The sequence below is a fragment of the Thalassophryne amazonica genome, chromosome 2 (assembly GCF_902500255.1).
Source record: "Thalassophryne amazonica chromosome 2, fThaAma1.1, whole genome shotgun sequence".
Lineage (NCBI taxonomy): Eukaryota > Metazoa > Chordata > Actinopteri > Batrachoidiformes > Batrachoididae > Thalassophryne > Thalassophryne amazonica.
In genome coordinates, this window is record NC_047104.1 from 107,591,042 (window position 1) to 107,614,990 (window position 23,949).

The 23,949-nt window shown below is 42.3% G+C and overlaps 1 protein-coding gene across 2 annotated transcripts in view; it reads right to left on the reverse strand.

Annotated features, from left to right (window-relative positions):
* Positions 1-23,949, reverse strand: part of dagla (diacylglycerol lipase, alpha) — a 145,377-nt gene that overhangs the window by 26,619 nt on the left and 94,809 nt on the right. For both annotated transcript variants that reach the window (XM_034191390.1, XM_034191386.1), the window contains exons 2-14: positions 15,179-15,280; positions 14,854-15,065; positions 14,246-14,347; positions 14,020-14,158; positions 13,804-13,891; positions 12,599-12,733; positions 12,426-12,503; positions 8,861-8,985; positions 8,399-8,549; positions 6,324-6,407; positions 1,645-1,722; positions 1,300-1,380; positions 984-1,126 (exon numbers count right to left, since the gene is read on the reverse strand). In XM_034191390.1, the coding sequence (XP_034047281.1) occupies positions 984-1,126; positions 1,300-1,380; positions 1,645-1,722; positions 6,324-6,407; positions 8,399-8,549; positions 8,861-8,985; positions 12,426-12,503; positions 12,599-12,733; positions 13,804-13,891; positions 14,020-14,158; positions 14,246-14,347; positions 14,854-15,065; positions 15,179-15,273 (1,511 nt within the window). In that variant the 5' untranslated portion in view covers positions 15,274-15,280. The remainder of the gene's footprint in view (positions 1-983; positions 1,127-1,299; positions 1,381-1,644; positions 1,723-6,323; positions 6,408-8,398; positions 8,550-8,860; positions 8,986-12,425; positions 12,504-12,598; positions 12,734-13,803; positions 13,892-14,019; positions 14,159-14,245; positions 14,348-14,853; positions 15,066-15,178; positions 15,281-23,949) is intronic.

The window sequence follows — 23,949 nt, forward strand, 5'->3', positions numbered from 1 at the left end:
AGGGTTGTTGTCGGCAGCTGGGGAAAGTAACTAGTAATCTAACTTAGTTACTTTTCCAATTGAGTAATAAGTAGAGTAACTAAGTTACTTTTTCAAGTAATCAGTAATTGGATTACTTTTTCAAAAGTAACTGTGGCAACACTGATGACAACACATTTTCCAAAATTACAATAATTTGTTGGTTCACCAATTTGGCCTCCTTGTGATATATGAGCTGATATCTAGTTTCATATCTCTTTACCCCTAACTTGTTGTACATCTATGTCCATTCCATATGAACAGCCAAGAGAGTGCAGGTTTTCTTTACTTCAACTGATGAGATCCTCAACTTAAAGCCCTAATAATCTGTGAAATCCCCTGGTGAGGTGATTGGTAGCAAAGGAAGTACAGTGTTTGTAGCAAAATGCTATATAGTTGCAACTTTTTTTTCTCTTGTCTGTGTGTCCACTAGTAAAATGACTGAGTATCAACTGGAGAATGTAAAATGCATGTTCAATTGGTAGGGGCTACTTAAATATTTAACCAGTGAAATCTGAAATTTTATACAAGGCAAGATCTTGACAGTGCTCTGTGTCAGCCTGATCCCATCAGATCTCAGAAGCTAAGCAGTGCAGGACCTGGTTAGTACTTGGATGGGAGACCTCTTTGAAACACCAGCAGCTGTGTGTGTTTCTTCAGGTAAAACTGGAGTTGCGTCAGGAAGGGCATCCAGTGTAAAACTTGTGCCAAATACCAATGCAGATCTGGCTGTATCCGCTGTGGAAACCCTGACCATAACACGGGAGCAGCCGAATGGACAGCAACAACAACACAGATGTGAAAATATGTTTAAAATCCCAGAAAACCTTCCAAACAATTATTTTAACCTGACAATGGACACAAAGTTGGAAAAAATGTCAATCTCATAATTTCCAGTTCCACCTGAAACCTACATAAACTGAATTTCATTTTACAGTATACGAAGTAAGAAGACAAACACTCACCTAAGAAGTCCACCAGGTGGGGAGTAAGAGTAGCAGTGAAGTGTGGGATACTGAGGTCTGAGCAGGAATGAAAGGATAACAGCAGTACCTGCACCAAGAGAATGTCCAACTATCACCAACCCATAGCGCATGGTACCCTTGTTCTGCAAAATACAGTCAAAGGCAATACAATTACATCTTTCACACCTTTGTCATCATACAGAAATAAATCACTTTTTGTACTGCACTCATTACAATGGATATTTTTTAATTCACAGTACAATAGAGTAGATGGTCATTATTCAGTCTAGTACTCTGGATGTATCGATTTAGGTACCAAGTCTCTTCCAAAAGCTTGTGACAAGATCATGTCCTGCTCCATTTTCTTCTTGATGTATTCTGCTGAGTAAACCATCCCCTGTAGTAGGGGGGAAAAAATGACTCAATGAAGGGCAAGGTGGGACAACAAAACACAGACAGGAGGTTTGCTACATTAATATTTCATTTTAATGTCCTTGATAATTACTCTTAACAGCTGAAATGACTTTTAGGTTATGAGATATTACTTGCTGAAATTGCATAAACTGGAACAGTGAAATTAAAACTGGAGAAATCATCAAAGTTATCAGTCTGGTGGGTTGCAGACACTGTGTGAAAATGATTTAAAGCAGAGAAGTGTAACCTTGTGGCCAAGCCAGTTGCCGTGTTGTTCCTCCACAGGCAAACGTTCAGAATCCCCAGTCAGATCAGTTAAGGCATCCTGAAATGTACAAGACAAGTTAAGTATGCTATTAAATGGTATGACACAAAGGCAACAAACAGCACACATTAAATTCTACCAAAAGGACGACAAAGGACAAGAAGATCTTAGTGATAAAATGCACATACATCAGGTTCTGAACCTATTCGTAATCTCCATTCGAAATTTGTTCTGTGGTATTCAAAGCATACCAACAGCTTTAAGACTGTAAAATGATAGCATATATATGGTCATGCAGACGCCATAAGTTAGTGTGGCTCATGGGAGGTTTGTCCAAATAGTACGGAGTGACCAATCATCTGTATGGTAATGTGCTCACCTGTTATTTCTCAGTGTGGATGCACATGCATGGCAAACATTACAAGCATAACTTATGAACAGTTACAGCTATCCTTAAGACCTTTACACTTTAGATAAGGATATGTTACTGAATTCACCAAGAGTGCTTTGAGAGCACAGTATACCCCGCTGGCAAATGCTGCTTTGGTACAAGTGCTTGCTATATTATGATGACATTTCAAGGTAAGTGATAGTTGATTTCAGAATGTAGAAACGGGCAGTGTCTAGGTTTGTTAATCAAGGGCCATAACGCTGCAAAAATATGTCAATCTTGTACAATATTCCTTGTACCAAGTTTCCCCGAAATTCCTTCTAAAAATGTGAGAGGAGTTGATTTCAGCATGTAAGCACCTACTAATGAAACTGAGGGAATGTAGATTTGTTAATCAAGGGCCATAACTGGTAAAATGTGCCCAACTCAAATGATATGATAATATGTGTACTACAGATCTATAACAAGGACTTGTACCAAGTTTCATGAAATTCCTCCTAAAAATGTGAAAGGAGTTGATTTTGTTACGCTTATACCTTTTTGGGAGGGAGGGAGGTACGGATGGACGGACAGAGACATGACTAATTTCCTTTTGGGCCTTCGGCCAGCTTGGGATAAAGATGGTTATTATAAGCCACATAAACCTATAAATTCTTCTGGGTTGTCTGGGTGTCTTGGTGGCTTTCCTCACTCTTCTCCTTTGTAGCACAGTCACTCAGTTTTTGAGAACTGTCTACTCCATCTAGATTTACTGTAGAGTGCCATACTGTTGCATTTCTTCATAATTTAGGTAAATAAAGTCCAAGACACATTTAGTGGCAGCTTTACCATCAGAGAGCCTCGTCCACGACTACGCAAAAGACTCCAAGCTGTCACTGATGTTAAAGGGGGCAATACACAGTATTAAGAACAGGGGTATGTAAACTTTTGGTCAGGGTCATTTTGGTAGTTTCTGTTATTAGAATTTAAAAAGCGGAAACAGTTGTTTGATAATAAATGGCTTCCCCCATCCAGTAACCATGACTGAAAACGCTTGTGTTATTCATATTCTCTGAAAAATGGCCAAAAGGCCAAAAACTCCGCAAGGGTATGTAAACGTGTGAACAAAACTGTACATGTACACATATATAGTCATAGCCAAGTGGCCTCTGTGTGCGTGTATGTGTCCGTGCGTGTGTATGGCTTTGATCACGTAAAAACTGAGGAGAACTGACATTTGCCGTTTGGCACGACTATGTATTTTGGGTCAAGGATGAACGCTGCGAAAATGGAAAGTTGATAGGACCAATATTTTCGGAGAAATTATATTAGCTTTGCAATATTACCTAACAACAGTAAACAATGGACGTTGTGCTGCAGTACACCATGGTAGTTCAGGTTTGTTATGGTTTGGATCTCAAACAGTCAAGGCTAAACTCCAAGATGCAAGCATCAAGACACAGGGATTATGTGCAAAAAACCAAGGTGATTTATTCACACATGAAGATTCCCATGGTGACAAAATCGACAGTGAAAAAACAAACAGGGCAGAGGAACAGAGTCCAAAAACTCAATTATACAAGGAGATAACCAATGACCGGAATAACGCAGGAAATTGATCATGAAATACAAGGATGCATACGTAGGTGAGCGCCTTGGGGCAACTGTTTGTTGTGATTTGGCGCTATACAAGAAAAAAGTTGATTGATTGATTGATACGTAGGAGCCACAAGGATCAGAGTGAATCAATTGGCAAATAAAGGGGGACAAGTGAGGGTTTCAATACTGAATGAACTAATGAGTGACAGGTGCAAACACTAAGAAAACAGAAGAACGAATGCATGTGAAATCTACCAGAACGTAAAGTGACAGGAAACAAAACCTGAACTCAAGAATAAATAGACAAAGCATAACAATAAACACAACAATAGCAATATAACAGCAGAAGAAGTAACAAAAATAAATACAAATCCAAGTGCAAAACAACATAACCTAACATGAAACGAAAGTATATACACTTTCTGAAACAACTGACAGTCAAGTCTTAAATCTACAAATCTCTCAGGTGTGGCACAAACAGAGCAGGACACAAATGCAAAACTCTCACAGGCAGACTGGTGTTAAGAAAAAGGTTAAATTAAACAAGCAGGGATTTGGTACACGGGAGGTCCAGCAGCGAAGCAAAGGTACAGACAGACGTGAGGCTGAGGCTTGGTCCAAAAAACAGGCTGAGGTCAAAAAGCACAGTGTGGAGGTGTTCAGAGGCAAAGACAAGTTCAAGGTCAAGGGAAAGCAAGGTGAAACACTGACAGGCAAAACAAGACGAGGAAAGGCTGGAAAGTGAATAACATTCAGAAATCGGGCAGTGAGCTGTGAGACTGTGAGGGCTTAAATAACTTGTGGTGTAATTAGTGGAACAAGATGCAGGTGTCAGTGAAAGTTCTGGAAGGGGGCGTGACTAGTGAACAAAGATTAAGCATGGACAAGATAATGGGGAAGGGAGTGCACAAAGTGGAGTGATGTCAGATACAAAGATGCATGAGCAGGTGCAAGAGCGGGAGTGAATGAAAATGCAAAACAGACAGAATCAAAGTGTGGGAGACAAAGGCACGAGGCAGCTGCAGGAAGTGGAGTGAACACAAACAAATGAGGACGACGTGAGAACAGAGCAAAAACAGAATATGATACTAGGGGATCAGAACAGAGCAAGAATCATGGGAACTAAAAGCAAGCCAAGATATAATAAGTACAAAAGAAAAACTATGAAAACTGATAAAGTCAATACTGAAGCAAAACTAATCAGGAACTGACAAACAGAAAGCAAGAACCCAATATAAAAGTACAAGAGAAAACAACAGAAATGAGAACAGCAGATAAACAAAACTGGTGAATACAGAATAGTGCAATAAATAAAAAGAACTAACTGATGAGCAATAAGTGATCAACAGAACATAATCAGAAGAAACACTTGAAGATAAATAATAACCAATACCTGTGACCTCGTACAAAAATGTGATATAAATAGAACTAAGCTAAGAATATAAGATGCTCAAAAGAAAACTGAACCGGTGACCAAAGCATAATACAAGAAATGAAGTAAACAGAATCAAACTAAGGCTGGAGTGACTAAGTGACCAAGAGTGAACAAATACAAGGTTAACAGAAACAAAACTAATGATAACATATGACAAAGAATGGATAAAATACAGAAGGCACAGAATACAAATGTGGATACAGATCCATACTAATAACAGATGGCCCTAAAGGGCCAGATCATGACAAAATCCTCCGTGATGTGATATCACCTATAGGTTTCCTGAAAGCTGGATCTGGAGATCAAATGGGGCAGTTCCAAATGTATTTATCATGGCAGTGCCTGATTCCGCCTAACTCCCCTCCAACACATAAATGGGTAAAGAGGTGGGTGTGTGGGCAAGACCGGCATGAAGTGGATCAGATGAATGAAGCTTAAAAGCAGTCTTGATTTTGCAGTTATCAAACAAGCGAAGAGTAACAGTCTAACTTTAGTTTGGGTGGACTGGGAGGTGGTTTTCAGAACAGGTGGCTTGGGTGCTGGTATTAAAACATATGATTGGCATACTGCATCAGTAACCGTCGCAGCATCAGTAACCGTCGCACCATGAGTGCACCTAATGCCATGAAGCTCTAAAATACAAATTAAATAACACTGAAAATTAACTCAGTAGATACAGTGGTGCACTAACGTCTTACATGGTCCATTAGTACAATTAACCACACATCAAATCAATATCTCAGGTATTGGTAGGAAAGGGTTACAAGTTCCAAACACACAGCAGCAGCGACTGTTAGCGCAGCCCTGATTCATCTTGCCAGCACACAGCTGTCACTCAAAGTGACCTTGGGCCTAACTATGTGTAACATCATTGTTTAGAATAGCTTAAACTGAAAGTCATGAAAATAAATCAATTCATTAAAATCAACAAATAAGTAAATAAATAAAAAAAAAAAAATCACCTCATGTACAGTTGTCATGAATGGGATAAATTCTAGAAACCAAAACCACACTGTAAGCAGGTTTATTTCTGCTATAAAGTTCGGTATTTTAAGTAAGGGGAGTGACTTAAGTGGCCAATGAAGGATCTACAAGATTCAACACTTCCATACTGGCTAAATTTCTCAGCAATGAAAGCTGCAGCTTGGATATTACATTGACAAAACAAAGTTGTTTGCTCTAGGGTTAGAGTTGGGGTTAGTATTTGGACAGCAGAGTAATCCTTACTGTGAAAACAACATAAAAGCCTGGACTTACCTTTGGAGACAGGGTTCCTCTGATACTGATGACAACCTTCTTTTTATCATGATCCACTGCCACAAAAAATGGAGTCTCATAAACCTTTATTAAAGAAAAGAAATGACAGCAAAAGGATGATGGAAATTAACAATCAGAAGCAGGTCAGTGTTCACTGCATTTCAGAAACCCCACCATTCAATCTTTCACCACTAGGTGCAGCATAGATATGTACTGCACTAAATTGCTCCATGAGAAAAGTTTAAAAATGGAAAAACTGGGTAACTCAAGATCTGTTTTAGAAATAAACAACTTTCTGTGGTTCAACTGCGAGAATAAAAGCTGTGGAAAATTTGACCTAAGCGCAGTATTACTATATTTAATATCTTAAGTAGTGAGGAAAGTATTTTAATGTACTACACTGCACAAAGTGGAAAGCCTTAATTTGAGTGAGTGAGTGAGTGAGTGAGAGAGAGAGAGATGTCGACTGGGCAGCACAGTGGCTTAGGGGTTAGCACTGCTGCTTCACAGCGAGAAGGTCATGTGATCGATTCCCACCTATAGCCATTCTGTACGAGGTCTGTCCGTAAAGTATCGTACCTTTTTATTTTTTTCAAAAACTATACAGATTTCATTCATATGTTTGTACGTCAGACATGCTTGAACCCTCATGCGCATGCGTGAGTTTTTCCACGCCTGTCGGTGACGTCATTCGCCTGTGAGCACGCCTTGTGGAAGGAGTGGTCCCGCCCCCTCGTCTGATTTTCATTGTCTGGAAATGGCGGAATGAAAAGGACTTTTTTTCCATCAGAATTTTTTCAGAAGCTGTTAGAGACTGGCACCCGGAAACCATTCGAAAAATTTATCTGGCTTTCAGTGAAAATTTTACGGGCTTCACAGAGAATAAGGACTTTAACTACAGGTTTAAGGACCCCTTTAAAGGACGGTCGGTGCGCCGCGCTGCGAGCTGCGATGATGCGGCACAAACCAATGGATTCACGCGTCACGACCGATTCGCTGATGAAGTGAGACAAAGGAACACCTCCGTTTCGGCGTGTTAGAGGACAAGTTAGGACATGTCCAGCTCTCCACAAGTTCTTTTATACTCACTCGACTGGTAAGCACTGAAAGCCGAGATAGACATGTCCCAACTTGTCCTCTAACACGTCGAAACGGAGGTGTTCCTTTGTCTCGCTTCATCAGCGAATCGGTCGTGACGCGCGAAGCCTCCGCGCGGCTTTCCATGACAAAATCTCTTGTTAAAAGTGAAATCTGCTGGAAAATGGCTGATGTCCAGGTCTTGTGATAACCAGAGAAAGAGCACACGACGGTCTCGTATCCACAGAGCCATCAGCTTAGAAATGATCCAGTGGTTTGTGCCGCATCGTCGCAGCTCGCAGCGCGGCGCACCGACCGTCCTTTAAAGGGGTCCTTAAACCTGTAGTTAAAGTCCTTATTCTCTGTGAAGCCCGTAAAATTTTCACTGAAAGCCAGATAAATTTTTTGAATGGTTTCCAGGTGCCAGTCTCTAACAGCTTCTGAAAAAATTCTGATGGAAAAAAAGTCCTTTTCATTCCGCCATTTCCAGACAATGAAAATCCGACGAGGGGGCGGGACCACTCCTTCCACAAGGCGTGCTCACAGGCGAATGACGTCACCGACAGGCGTGGAAAAACTCACGCATGCGCACGAGGGTTCAAGCATGTCTGACGTAAAAACATATGAATGAAATCCATATAGTTTTTGAAAAAAATAAAAAGATACGATACTTTACGGACAGACCTCGTATGTTCTACATTTGTATGATCTCCCCATGCTTGCATGGGTTCCCGGCATCCTCCCACATCCAAAGACATACAGGTTAGGTAGATTGGAAACTTTAAAATTGTCCATAGGTGTGCGGGCAGGAGTGAATGTGTTTGTTGCATATAGGTTGCATGCTTTCTTCATTAGCATTAAGGTGCTACAATGACGTCTGGGGGTTGGAAAACTGTCAAATTTGTTTAGGATGTCACCACTCTGAACATATTTAGAAGTGCTTTGAAGAGCAACATAACAACTCATTGTTTTATTTAGGAAGTTAAGCCTCAACTCACAGCATCATGGCAGGAAGTGTAGACAATGTGAACCTGCTTCAAGTCCCGATCCAGGAAGTGCCGGCGTATGGCCAGGACATTACAGCCGCAGCAATTGTCCTCTTCGACTGTCACTGACTGAGAGAGCCGGGAACCAGACAGTGACATGCACCTGAGGTGGAAGATAGACAAAAGAAATAAGGAATGTACAAGTGCATAAAGACATATTGTGCAAAACTGGTTTCAAATGGCAATGTAGAAACTAAATACAAGTGCACCAGACAGAAATACAACACAGCCTCATAGTGTGAGCAATCTGGATGTGAGTATCTGATTAATTCTCCACTGTGTGTGTCAGTGAGTGGGTCTGACTAGAGTGTTAGTGTCTCAGTGGATTACCACGCATCTGAAATTTGAACTCAGTTGCATAGCTCAAGAGAAACACAAGTAAAATATATCAAAACTGTATGGGTGCATGCTCACGAGCAGGAACTGGCGAGGCGGCACAGCCCACATGCAGGTTTCCTCATCAGGTACATAGGCCAACCATACGCAGCCAGGGCAAAGAGCATGTAATAGCACACATCCTTGTACATGTTCATCTCACTCTGAGAAAGGGGAAGGCAATGTTGGGTAAACGAGTTAGAATTATTGCAGTTCAAGAGAAACGACATGTACAGAAAATCCCACACATGATAAAAACTAGGTATGCTCCAGCCAAGTATTTTGTGTATGTGTGTGTGTGTGTGTGTTTTTCACCCTTGTTCACAGTTATTTAATAGAGTATCTGCCAATACCCAGTCCCATTTAAATGCAGGTACATCTCAATAAGTTAGAACATCACTGAAAACGTAATTCATTTCAGTAATTCAATTAAAAAAGTGAAACTCGTATCGAACAGAACCTTTATTGTCATTGTACAGATATACACATACAGCTAAATTTGTCCTCTGCATTTAACCCATCCTAATTACAGTTAGACACAATCCAACCACTCGGAGCAGTGGGCAGCCACAGTCCAGCGCCCAGGAACCAACTCCAGATGTAGAGACGCTGCCTTGGTCAGGGGCAGAGAAAGGAGCAGACCCCTAAATAAGTATGTTTCTGATTGTGGGAGGAAACCGGACTGCAAAGAGGAAACCCACACAGACACGTGGAGAACATGCAAACTCCACACAGAAAGGGCGGGAAGCGATCCCACAACGTTGTTGATGTGAGGCACCAGTGTGTGAATTACTGCATCAATGCAGCATGACATGAAGGCAAACAGCCTGTAGCACTGCTGAGATGTTATGGAAGCCTTTGATAGTAGCCTTCAGCTCATCTGCATTGTTGTGTCTGGAATCTCATCTTCCTCATGACAATACTCCATAGAGCAGGGGTGGCCAAGTTCGGTCCTCGAGAGCCACCTTCCTGACACTCTTAGTTGTCTCCCTGCTCCACCACACCTGAATCCAATGAAAGGCTCATTAAAAGTCTGCTAACGAGTCTTTCATTGGATTCAGGTGCGTTGGAGCAGGGAGACAACTAAGAGTGTCAGGAAGGTGGCTCTCGAGGAACGAACTTGGACACCCCTGCCATAGAGTCTCTATGGAATTGAGGTCAGGCGAGTTCGCTGGTCAATCAAGTACAGTGATACCATGGTCATTAAACCAGGTATTGGTACTTTTGACAGTGTGGGCAGGTGCCATGTCTTGCTGGAAAATGAATTCAGCATATCCATAAAGCTTGTCAGCAGAGGAAAGCATGAAGTGCACTAAAATTCCCTGGCAGACAGCTGCACTGACTCTGGACTTAATAAAACAGAGTGAACCAACACCAGCAGATGGTTCCCCATAACCTCAATGACTAGTGAAACTTTACACTGGACCTCAAGCAACTTGGATTATCTGCCTCTCCACTCTTCCCCCAGACTCTGGGACCTTGATTTCCAAATGAAATGCAAAATTTGCTGTCATTTGAAAAGAGGACTTTGGACCACTGAGCAACAGTCCAGTCCGTTTTTCCTCCTTACCCCAGGTAAGATGCTTTCTGACAAGTCACCCACAGTGTGTGAGACTCAGCCCCTACTACTCCTCCGCACTCATACTCAGCACTGGTTCCCCTCAAGGCTGTGTTCTGAGCCCTCTACTGTATGCCCTCTACACTTACAGTGAGGAAAATAAGTATTTTAACACCCTGCGGTTTTGCAAGTTCTCCCACTTTGAAATCATGGAGGGGTCTGAAATTTTCATCTTAGATGCATGTCCACTGTGAGAGACATAATCTAAAACAAAAAATCTGGAAATCACAATGTATGATTTTTTTAATAATTTATTTGTAGGTTACTGCTGCAAATAAGTATTTGACCACCTACCAACCAGCAAGAATTCTGGCTCACACAGACCTATTAATTTTTCTTTAAGAAGCCCTCTTATCCTGCACTCTTTACCTGTATTAATTGCACGTGTTTAAACTTGTCACCTGTATAAAAGACACCTGTTCACACACTCAATCAATCACACTCCAACTTGTCCACCATAGCCAAGACCAAAGAGCTGTCTAAGGACACCAGGGACAAAACTGTAGACCTGCACAAGGCTGGGATGGACTACAGGACAACAGGCAAGCAGCTTGGTAGAAGACAACAACTGTTATGATTATTTATTAGAAAGTGGAAGAAACACAAGATGACTGATGAGCTGGGACCACAGTCACAAAGATTACATTAGTAACACATGATGCTGTCATGGTTTAAAATCCTGCAGGGCAGCAAGGTCCCCCTGCTCAAGCCAGCACATGTCTAGGCCCGTTTGAAGTTCACCAGTTACCATCTGGATGATCCAGAGGAGGCATGGGAAAAGGTCATGTGGTCAGATGAGACCAGAATAGAGCTTTGTGGAATCAACTCCACTTACCATGTTTAGAGGATGAAAACAACCCCAAGAAACATCCCAACCGTGAAGCATGGGGGTGGAAACATCATACTCTGGGGGTGCTCTTCTGCAAAAGGGACAGGACGACTGCACCGTATTGAAGGGAGGATGGATGGGGTCATGTATTGCGAGATTTTGGCAAACAACCTCCTTCCCTCAGTAAGAGCATTGAAGATGGGTCACGGCTGGGTCTTCCAGCATGAAAATGACCGCAAACACACTGCCAGGGCAACTAAGAAGGGGCTCCGTAAGAAGCATTTCAAGGTCCTGGAGTGGCCTGGCCAGTCTCCAGACCTGAACTCAATAGAAAATCTTTGGAGGAAGCTGAAACTCCAAACCTGAAAGATTTGGAGAAGATCTGTATGGAGGAGTGGACCAAAACCCCTGCAGCAGTGTGTGCAAACCTGGTGAAAAACTACAGGAAATGTTTGACCTCTGTAATTGCAAACAAAGGCTACTGTACCAAATATTAACATTGATTTTCACAGGTGTTCAAATACGTATTTGCAGCAGTAACATACAAATAAATTATTAAAAAAATCATACATTGTGATTTCTGGAATTGGATCAGGATAATCTTAATGCAAACCTTAATTTATTACGAGGTCACATTGTGTACACATTTAAAAAGCATAGAGTATCCAACTTTTATGTACTGCATAAAAATATTTTTCCTCCTAAAAGTGTTATTTGCAAAAGGGTTCTCAACAATTTTTATTTTCACTGTATTCTCCCATGTAAATAGAACCGTGTTTTGTGAAATTAGTACATTGCCTGCATAGCTTAAAATTTTTTTTAAAGGAAAAAGTAAAAAAAAACAAAAAACAAAAAAATGTATTAAGTTTTAATGTTTTATGCAAACTGTCTAGTTAAAAAAAAGACAACCTAAAAATAAAATGACAAAAATGTTTCTATTTCAAGTTTGGCCTTGGTAGAGTCAACAACACTTGCACTAACCACATCATCTATATTGGCAATGTTGAGTTAAGTTTTATTTTTGTTTTTGGATTGAGACAAACATTTTGGCTGGTATGCTGTGCTATTTTTATGACATCCAAAAAAAAACAGTAAAATGTGTCCTATGACATATGACCCACCAATATATAGATCCCACACAAGTCAGATAAACTCACCGAATTCTTAAGGTCCAGGTATCTAGTGTTACGAGTTACAGGAATCCCAGAAAGAAAAGCTAAAATGTCATTGTTGGCCTTGGGGAAAGAAAACAGAATTATAACATTTTATCACAAGCATAAATACAACAAAATGCAGACATGAACATACATTACAAAACACAAAACCCTACCTGGTCTAAGATTTCAGATCTCTTGGACCTTTGTCTCTGACGCAGAAGTACCAAACCAGCAATTATGTCACTGGGCACAATATCCAGATCTCTGAAGAACTCTGCAAAAAGGCTTGCCACTTCTGAATATGCATCCTGTACAAAAGAGTAGCCAATATCAGGACAAGCAAGTAGGTGTAGCATAACTGCAACTATGAGGACATTTTGAGCACATATGTGTACTTAATCTCCCACTGTGTTAAATTAAGTTAATCTTATGAAAACTTCTTATTTCAAATAAATCTCCTAAACGCAGTCAAGGGCAAACCCAAACTTTTTCCACAGTCATTTTTGTGTAAAAGATATGTCATACGATATTGTCTCTCTGTAAAAATGAGAGAGGTACTGTTAATATCAATAAACTGTCTGGAATTAGTTGTTTATGAGTAAAACCATGAGTGAGAAGTGTGTTGCGCTTCATGTCTCCTCCACACTGTCTTTTTGTATGTTGAAAGTAAATGACTTTTTTTTTGATCCTTCCTTTGAGGCAACAACAGCTGGCCCACTCCACTTTCTTCTGCTGAGGGAGGACTGAGCTCACAGCCGTCTGACTGTTGCAAAACACGCAACAGGTAAGTACTAAAATGTATGAATTTGATTCACTATGCCAGCAAGACTGAAAGTTAGTGGAGTTAAATTTAGGTCCGCTGATGGGTTTCAAAATTAGCTGAAAAGCTAATACACCAACAAAAAAGGTAGCTTCGCTAATTAACGGAACTGTGGCCATCACTGCCCACAGCCAAAGCAGCCATCATGGTGACAACAAACAATCATAACCTTCTGGTAGCAGAACACTGACGGGCATGAGGTTTTCTGGATGTTTTTACTTGCTATGTCTTTACCACTGATACAGTGCAGTCCACTGAATTCATGGTTACCAATATTTCTATTACTGTGGTGTACTGAAAACATCTGATAGACAGCTTCACAACTAAATTCAGCTTTTAATGAAATAGAACTAGCTCTACAATAGTATTTCACGCCAAACGCTTAAGGTCTTTGGCACATTGCTGCGTAATACGTTCCTCTGTGTCAGCAGTCTGGAGTCAACCTAGTGGGGATTATTTTAATGACTGCCTCACTGAACATTTTCCTGACATATTTCTGCTTTCATTACCTTTCTTTAACCGGAGAGAGGAAACAAGTACACATATGTTGTGACTCACTGATTGTGTATCCTGGGCTCTTGTGCAGCACATAAAGAACTTAAGTCTTCTGCTCCAGCTGCTTGCTTGACCCTCCTCTAGCCTGTGTCTGAAGGAGAGAAAAAAGAAAACAGTTCACACTTTGCTATAAATATAACCCATACATTTTTGTCCACATTTTTTTGTGTCAAAACCAAATAGCAGAAGAAATATCAAAAGGTAATGGTCTATTAGCACCTGAGGGTGTAAGTTGTGAGGTTGCGCTGGCGCCGACGGGTGGCTTTCAGTTTGACAAATGTCCGCCCCGTAGGATCAAAAGTGCACACGAGGGTGATGCAAACACTGAAGATCACGAGCCAATTACATGCAACTATTCCTGTACAGAACATGAAAGGTTTGTCCACATTTAGGCTTAACAAAACAAAGTAAATGTGTCATATATTACCAAAATTATTTTCCTCACCCAGAGCCAAATTTTTGGCAGTGACATCAGAGCACGGCTGGTAATATTGTACAAGCCATGCAATTCCCACCACTGCATAAACGAGCTCCACCAACAGAATAGCTGGAGAGAGAAAAAAGTTTCCAATCAGTAGAACCACTATACATTTACTTACTCAATATAAAACATCCCAATATGTTCACGAATAGTGCTTCAGTCATTTCTATTTGTGTTTTTGTAGTTTTGCCATTTTTCTTTTGACTGTCCCCTTTTTGCTTGGGATTGCCACAGTAGATCTGATACAGACCCCACTACTGATCTGGCACAAATTTTAATTCTGGTTGCCTTTCCTTATGCTGCAAGTTTCCATTTATTTATTTATATATATATATATATATATATATATATATATATATATATATATATATATATATATATATATATATATTTTTTTTTTTTTTTTTTTTTTTTTTTTTTCCATATTAACATTTCAAAGTTTACATTTGGTTTATGCAAATATTTGGATATTCAGAAGCTTCTTAAGTTGGATCATTAAATCTACAGGCCACAATAAATCCTCAACTGTTTTATTAGAAAGTACTCCTACAACAAGAAAACAAATGTCTCACCGAGTCGTATATAGAGGACATACTGCACAGCTTCCCTGGGCTGTGTGTACAGAATGCTGCCTCTCATGCTCAGCCACATGATGGCACTCTCACAGATTAGGCAGCTGACCAAGATTCCCAGATATCCTCTGCCGTGGTCTACCAGAGTTACAGAACAGGACTGATCTGATCCATAGGGGAGGCCGAAGAGCACCACAGACAAAACCACCAACCTGAGCAAGAAATGTCAAGTATGAATAGTACATAATGAAACAAAAATCATACCTCATTACCTAATTGCAAAGTGCTACATATGCAATAATTTTACTGAAAGAAACCATCTCACCAAATGCAGTGCAACAGGAAAAGAAAGAGGGCGGGCAGCACTAGGTCATCACTGCCAACTGACCAGCGCCGCCGAAACATCACCATGCCAGGCATCACTGCCCTGTTGAAAGATTGGCACAGAGATGCAATGTCAGGACAAACAAGCAGTGCTTGTCTCTACACATACTCTGGATCAGTATGACTGAATTACCTAAATAAATTACATTTATGCTTGTATTTGACTGTGTAAGTGTATTACAAATAGGAATGTCTCAATCAGCTTTTATTTTTTACCCCAGATCAGTCATTTAATAGAGTATTTGCCTCTATGTCCAGATTCGATACTTTCCTAGCTATTGTGCAGATCACATTGCAAGCACAAAAAAAAAAAAAAAAAAAAAAATCAATTCAGTGCATATGCTTGACAGTTTAACAGCTCCAACATGCATTAAGAAACCACTTTCAATCCAAGTGTGTCCTTAAAGTACATTTGTTTTATTATTACAATGCTTGTCACAGAAGTGGTGATAGCACTAAATTGTATACACTGGTATGTGTGTCTGTGCACAAGATGACTCAAAAACAGCTGGACAAATTTCCTTCAAACATGGTGAAAGTATTACTTGGATAGATATCTAGAGGTGGTTAGATTTTGGAGTATTTTGGTTAAAAGTAAAACATGTTGGTGGGAATTTTAATTAATTAACAAAATGAAAGTGTTATACCCTTTTAAACATTATTCACCACCTATGCATGCTATCAAATGACATGAAATGTAATATAAAACCTTCCTTAAATTTGCATCATATTACTTATATTGCCTCAAGTTGTCACTCTTACTATATATGTAAAAATTACAAGTCTTTATTGTATTATACGAGGTCTGTTAGAAAAGTATCCGACATTATTTTTTTCAAAAACTAGATGGATTTGAATCACGTGTGATTGCGTCAGACAAGCTTGAACCCTCGTGCGCATGCATGAGTTTTTTCACGCCTGTCAGTTGCGTCATTCGCCTGTGGGCAGGCTTTGAGTGAGCACTAGTCCACCCCTCCCATCGGAATTCCTTTGTCTGAGAACTTCCTGAGAGACTGGAGGTTTGCTTGATCAAAATTTTTTCAGAAACTGTAAGGCACATCCAAGTGGACACCATTCGAGAAATTCAGACGGTTTTCGGTGAAAATTTTAACGGCTGATGAGAGATTAAGGAGTGTTACTATCGCTTTAAGGACAGCCCACGGCGCGCCACACACCGAGCCGCCGTCGTCAGCCTGTTTCGAGCTGAAAACTTCCAAATTTAAGCCTCTGACCCAGGACGTCATGAGAGAGCAGAGAAGTTTCAGAAGAGGTCGGGATCAGCAGTTTATCCGGACATTCCACTGTTAAAGGAGATTTTGTAATGAAAGACGTGCGGACGGATTCGCGGGTCGGCACCCAGCCGCTCATGGCACGGTGCCACAGCAAAACACCTCCGTTGGAAGTCTCACAGGACAAGTTTGAACATGCCCAGCTGTTAAACAATTTCTTGGATACTCACTTGACTGAAAGCCATCGAAAACTGCCTGAATCTTACGAATGGTTATCAACACGGAGGTGTTTTTCTGTGGCGCCGTGCGATGAGCGGCTGGGTGCCGAAGCGCGAATCCGTCCGCACGTCTTTCATTACAAAATCTCCTTTAACAGTGGAATGTCCGGATAAACTGCTGATCCCGACCTCTTCTGAAACTTCTCTGCTCTCTCATGACGTCCTGGGTCAGAGGCTTAAATTTGGAAGTTTTCTGCCTCGAAACAGGCTGACGACGGCGGCTCGGCATGTGGCGTGCCGTGGGCTGTCCTTAAAGCGATAGTAACACTCCTTAATCTCTCATCAGCCGTTAAAATTTTCACCGAAAACCGTCTGAATTTCTCGAATGGTGTCCACTTGGATGTGCCTTACAGTTTCTGAAAAAATTTTGATCAAGCAAACCGCCAGTCAGGAAGTTCTCAGACAAAGGAATTCCGATGGGAGGGGTGGACCAGTGCTCACTCACAGCCTGCCCACAGGCGAATGACGCAACCGACAGGCATGAAAAAACTCACGCATGCGCACGAGGGTTCAAGCTTGTCTGATGTAATCGCACGTGATTCAAATCCATAGTTTTTGAAAAAAATAAAAAGGTCGGTTTCTTTTCTAATAGACCTCGTATTCCACTTCGGATAGGCCCACTGATGTCTCAGAAGGGCCCATCACACTGAGAATGTGGCTCAATACTTCAGAAGGTGAGGGTCATTATTGCATGTCCCTCCTTTTGAGATATCAATCACTGTGTGACAGACAGTCATGTTTGATAATCAGAAATATTGTGTTCCTCATGTTTTAGGCCTAGGGATTCTCATAATCAGAAATGATGAATATTAGTATAAGAATAATATTTCAATGTTCACTTCAATGGTAATTGGGGGTGGGCAATATATACTCAAAATCATATCAATAGCTAAAGGAAATTTGTGACAACGATATTTCTGATAATATAGGAAAAAAATAATGATAGGAGGCTGACATGCTGCTCTCACTTTCATACATGATAAGGCTTGTGTTATGTAAAATTTCACAATTTGAAGTGAAAATAGAAAATGTGCTTCATGGAAATGTGTGTTTCTAGAAGCCATATGGAAATATTTAGCAGGACAACAACTGGAATTACATTTCAGTAGTTACAGGTCATTTGGTGGACATTTATCTGATGTTAAGTCCAAAAGTAACGACAGTGCTGACTGTGTAAAGCAGAACATTACTGTCAGTTAAGGACATTAGTTTTGAAACTTTAAAACCCGTCAGCCTAGACAGTGAGTACATTTTTTATTTTTTAGCCTTCAGTGTGTCGTCTGCAGTTTTATGCCGCGTTCACACCAGGCGCGACCAGACGCCACAAATTTGCGTCCATCGCCACCATCGCCCGGTGTGTCGCTCTGCGTTCACTGCGAAAATTGGCCCCAGTGCATCATCAAATAGAAGGAGCTTCCATTCCGCTCGCCGGCTCTGGTTGTCAGTCAAGTTAACATGACGGACCTTGATCACACGGAGCGAGTTGTTGCAGAAAGCTGACAAACGTCATGAGACGTTCCCAATTCGGGGAGTATCATTATTTGCTGCAGGAGCTGCGTCTGGATGACGGCCGCTTTCAGCGGTCCTTCTGCCTCTGCGGGACCCAGGTTGAGGACCTTATGTCCTGTTCACGCCCGCACATGTAAACACTAAAAACTCTGCTGCCCCTGCTGTGGAGCTGCTCCTCGTTCTTCCCCCAAAAACTCTGTCATAATTGTGTTTAGAAACTAGTCACCATTTGCTTTATTATACATCTGTATAGTTAATAAATAAAATAATCTTCACGGATGATTCGCTCGCACGCAAAAAAAAAAAAAAAAAAAAAAAAAAAAAAAACTGCTGCGGGGCTGCTCCTCGCTCTCCTCCCAAAAACTCTGTCATAATTGTGTTTATAAACCAGTCACCATTTGTTTTATACATCTGTGTAGTTAATAAATAATCTTCAGACAGTTCGCTCGCGCGTACATGTGAAAAAAGAAAAACTCCGCTCCCCCTGCTGCGGGGCTGCTGTTCACTCTTCCCCCAAACTCTGTCATAATTGTGAAATAAAGGACAAAAGGGACATAAGTCCTGCTCACAGGCGGGCAGGCATCACTGCCCTGTTGAAAGAGACAGGACATGTTCACATCCAACTCAGTCAAACTCCAGACATGTCCACATCACTACATATACAGTCCCTGATTGGTCATTGCAGCACGACAAGATGAAAAAGTTCAGATTTTTCAACTTGGGGAGGAGGGCAACGCGACGTGACGCAATATCGTGCCACAAACACACCAATCGCTCAAAATCACTTCACTCACGCCGCATCATTCGCGTCTGTAGCGTCGCGCTGTGTGGCTTGGCGCCACAACGTGTCCTTCCATAGGGATTACATGGCAACCTGTCGCTGCTCTCGCTCGTGTCGCGCCCGGTGTGAACGTGGCTTTAAGGTGCCATGACACTTGCACGACTTTTGTGCACACACGTCGTCATGATGGTCCCACCCGCTGTGTTCCCAGCTGGACGCCGTGCTTTGTTCCATTGGCTGCCACGCACTCTGCGCTGGACGCCGCATATATAAAATAATTATTTCGTAGCAGATTAATCAAGTTGGCTGCTGAAAATTGCTCTAATTGCTTCCTGAATCACAGAGGACCACTCCAGCAGCAGCAGTTCACGTGCACTGAATGAGCTGGAGAAAGCATTTGGAGCCATCTAAAAAGGTAATTATTTGTCATGTTTACATTATCATAACTTGCTAAAACAGTTGCATGTTCTTTCCTTCTTGTGTGCAGCTGTAAAAGTATGTTTATGATAGATTTAACATCTCATTATAATCCTTCAGGTGAGCTGCGCTCTGATGCGGTGCGCTGACGCAACCACTCGCTCTGTTCACTTCTTTACTCCATTTGATGAGCTGCACGTAGTGTTAGCGAGCAGATTGCACCACGCTGCACGACATTTATGCGTGAAAGATTTTTTTTTCCCCCCATCTGCAAATATAGTAATGGTAAATGCCACACTGGCAGAACCATTTATTAACATTAATACACATATATGCAATTTATTCTTGCAAGACAGAAGGTATGTAGTGCATGAGTGAATGTGGTGTGTGTGTGATCTCCATCCGCCCTTCCCGATCAGCCTACAGCATCCTACTCAAAGCCAACCGACAACGTCTATCAGGAAGGGTCGACCACCAAAACAACACAAAGACAGACAAGAATGAGAGACAAGTGGTGAAGACAATAACTGTGGCGTGAGACACCGAGAAGACGGCATGAAAGATTTTTTTGAACATTTAAAAATTCTCTTTGTGCAGTTTCACGCACCGGCGCCCCTCTCACATTCAGTCTACACCCGTTAAAGACGGGTTTACTCTCCTGCAAGTGAGTGCATCAAAGTCATACAAGTGTCAGCACACTTTTACAATCCTCATTTCACTCAGGTGTGCAGTACTTGTGTCCTCATATTGCCATTCACTCTCCCCCTCTCCTGCTAAGCAGGATGGCTGACTGAAATGGGAGAGAAACAACAATTAACAACTAAGCAGATGTCTCAGGAGCTGTGATTCTTGACGTTATACACCAGTAGAGGAGAAATGTTGCCAATTAAAAAAAACACATTAAAACAACCAGGGAAAAAGTAAAGTGGAGACCTTGCTAAACACATCAGCACAATCTTTCTACTCATCTTTAATGAAAATTCAGCTACATATACTGCAATATGACACTTTATTACGTAAAAACTTATTCCGGTATGATCATAGACAGTATATGGCACAGCTCTAGTGGCAATTCTCCATTACGTTTTACATGTATTTAGACAATATGGAACTGAAGCTTGACTTTCAAAAATTATAACTGCAAATCAAATTTGTCAGAAAAATTGCAATTAGACATTTTCCCAAAATCGTTCAGCCCGAGTGTTAATGTGCTTACATACATCGCAGCTCTGTGGTGAAGCAGCAGCAGCACTGACTGTTCACACCTCTTGTGGTGTGGACATGAAACCAAGCAAGAGGAAATGCATACCGATTTGGTGACTGATTTATCAGATACATATCAATAAAAAAAATTCCTTGATCCAGCCCCAATTCAGTCTGACCCAGAAAAAGTAGTGTGTGGTTCTCTATCTTTTGGATTCTGAATAACAAGCATGTTAAAAACAGGTAATTCCTTGGAGAGATAGAGACACAGAGAGAGCACGACAGACAGAGAGCGAGAGCACAACAGAGAGTGAGAGAGACAGAGAGCACGACAGACAGAGCAAGAGAGACAGAGAGACAGCGAGAGCATGACAGACAGAGAGCAAGAGCACAACGGAGATAGAGCGAGAGCACGACGGAGAGCGAGAGCACGACAGACAGAGAGCGAGAGCACGACAGACAGAGAGCGAGAGCACGACAGACAGAGAGCGAGAGCACGACAGACAGAGAGCGAGAGAACGACAGACAGAGAGCGAGAGAACGACAGAGAGAGCACGACAGACAGACAGCGAGAGAGAACGACAGAGAGAGCACGACAGACAGAGAGCGAGAGAGAACGACAGAGAGAGCACGACAGACAGAGAGCGAGAGAGACAAAAAGAGGGCACGACAGAGAGAGCGAGAGAGACAAAAAGAGGGCACGACAGAGAGAGCGAGAGAGACAAAAAGAGGGCACGACAGAGAGAGCGAGAGACAGAGAGCACGACAGACAGACAGAGCATGACAGAGAGCGAAAGAGAACGACAGAGAGCGAGAGAGACGGAGAGAGAGCACGGCAGACAAAGAGCGAGAGCATGACAGAGAGCACAGCAGACAGAGAGTGAGAGAGACAGAGAGGGCACGACAGAGAAAGAGCATGACAGACAGGGAGCAAGAGAGATGGAGAGAGAGCACGGCAGACAGAGACAGCATGACAGAGCGAGAGAGACGGAGAGAGAGCACGACAGACAAAGAGCGAGAGCACGACAGACAGTGTCGTGCTGATCAGCTGTTTATCATTTGCGCTGCTCAGGGCGGAACTGTCGGCCGGTTAGCACATGCACCCGGGCCCTTTATAGTGGCGGACTTCATTCATACCAGATGTTACTATAGCGACAAGTAGTGGTTGCGGGGCGAGTCTTAGGCTACGCTCGTTCCGACTGACTTCAAACAACTGCGCGTATACCCGCAAACAATCTGCAAAAGGCAGCCGTTTTTTTACCTGGTGGCATCAAAGCAAAACTTAAACAAGAAGTGGGAAATGTTACAGTGTCATCTGAGTAAAACATCTGCTGCATGACTAAAGAATTGCGGGTGAAATCCCTTCGAGCATGGGGCGCAGTAAAACAAGGAATAACGCTCGACAGTAAAAAACCGGAGCCAGTCATCAGCAAAATAAAAGCCCAAAGTTTAGCTCCAGCCCAAAGCCTAAGCTCCAGCCCAAAGCCTAAGTTCCAGCTAAAATAATGGCGGAATCAAAAGGTTTGCAACAGCTAAAGACCAACAGGACCACTGCTAAGAGGCAGTTTTCTAGACTAGCCAACTCAATTGCAAGGTCATGTAAGAGCATGTCTGTGGATGAGCTGCAGGATGCCTTCATCAAGATTGCAGTAGAAGCAGATAAAGTGATTGACGCAAATGAGGATCTAGAGGCGGCTGTCAGAAACTTGGGATAAAGAGGGTGGATCTGCTTTGAAGCCGGAACAGTGCGAAGACATTAAGAGTACTGCGAGTGAGTGTGAACAGCGATTGGAGGAGGCGCAAAGCAGGATTCGACATATAATTTGGAGCAATTTTGGGTACCCTGAGTTATCCACTGCACTAGAGTTGGCTGAAGCTGAGTATGAGAGATCTCCGACCCCCGCTGCAGACATGAGAATGGAAGCATATGAGTACATGCTAAGCCAAATGGAGACTCGCGTCAAAGCAGCAAAGGAGGCGCATTATAAGTGGAGCCGGTGGGCCCCTTCTGCGGTGAGGGAGGATCTTCAGCGGAGAATCAAGGAAGTTGAGATTTGTGCAGCTAAGCTGTCTTCAGAAAAGGTTTCCCTGATCCAGGCAAGGGTGGAAAACGAAGTGCAAAGAGTCTTTGACCTCTGCTCACAGGCACCCGCCATTAAGCTGAGACCTGCTGCCCTTCCCAGATTTGATGGCAACAAGAGAAGCTTTTATAGTTGGCGCAAAGACTGGGAAGCGCTCCAAAGGCAAGGGGAACCTACTGGTTCGAAGGAGGTCAAGAAGTTCCAATTGCTTGACAGTTTGGAGGAAAGGGTGTCAAGAGACCTGCGGCTATCTACGTGTGCCACTGCAGAAGACATATATCGAGTACTAGAGAATCGTTTCAGAAACAAGACAGCTATAGCACTGGAAATAGTAGAGGAGCTGTAGGCTCTGCCCCCGGTGAAGGGTCACCAGCCTCGGAGAATTGTGGACCTCATAAGGGTGATTGAGAAAGCCTTGAGTGACCTAAGTGAGCTCGGTGATATAGGGGCTCTGAGGAATCTGCTAATGACAAAGTCGCTGGAAAGCAAGCTGCCGGACTTGTTAAAAAAGGAGTGGCTTTTGTTCGTTGCGGAGAAGAGGTGTGAAGAGCCGCAAAGGGACCACTTTGAGATGCTACTGGCATTTCTAAAAGGTCAAGAGCAAATCTATGAGGAATTGGAACAATTGAAAGATGACGAATTCCCAAGAAGGGAACAAAGAGTTCAGCCAAAGCTCGCCAGGACAAAGGCAACAAGGACAGGAAATCCCCAAGGAGGCTGCGTTGTCTGTGGGGAGAATGGTCACAAGCGACGCTTGTATCGGTGCAAAAGGTTTAAATCTCTCAGCCTTGCTTAAAAGAAGGAAGCAGTTCAGAAGTTTGGGGCATGTATTAACTTTCTTGAGGTCCACGAGGAGGGGGAATGTAAAGCGTCATTCTACTGTAAAGACGAAAGCTGTAAGGGCAAGGGAGTGAAGGAGCACCACTACCTTCTATGTCCTAATGCTTTAAGTTCTCAGAGAGGCATGCCAAAGGCCAGACCAAAGTCGAATTCAGCAGACTTCTGCTGTTTGTCAATGTAGCCGGGGGCGGTGCTGTGACTTGCCCAGTCTGACAGCCCCTCACACCGGGTAGAGAGAGAGCAGCCAGCCGCCGGGTCAATAGTCACTCCCCACGTACGGACAGTGTGACCGTGTGTTTTTTAAAAATAGACAAACACACTGCTTTGCTTTAAATGCGCAGGCAGTCTATTTCAGATGATCGGCGTGGACCCGC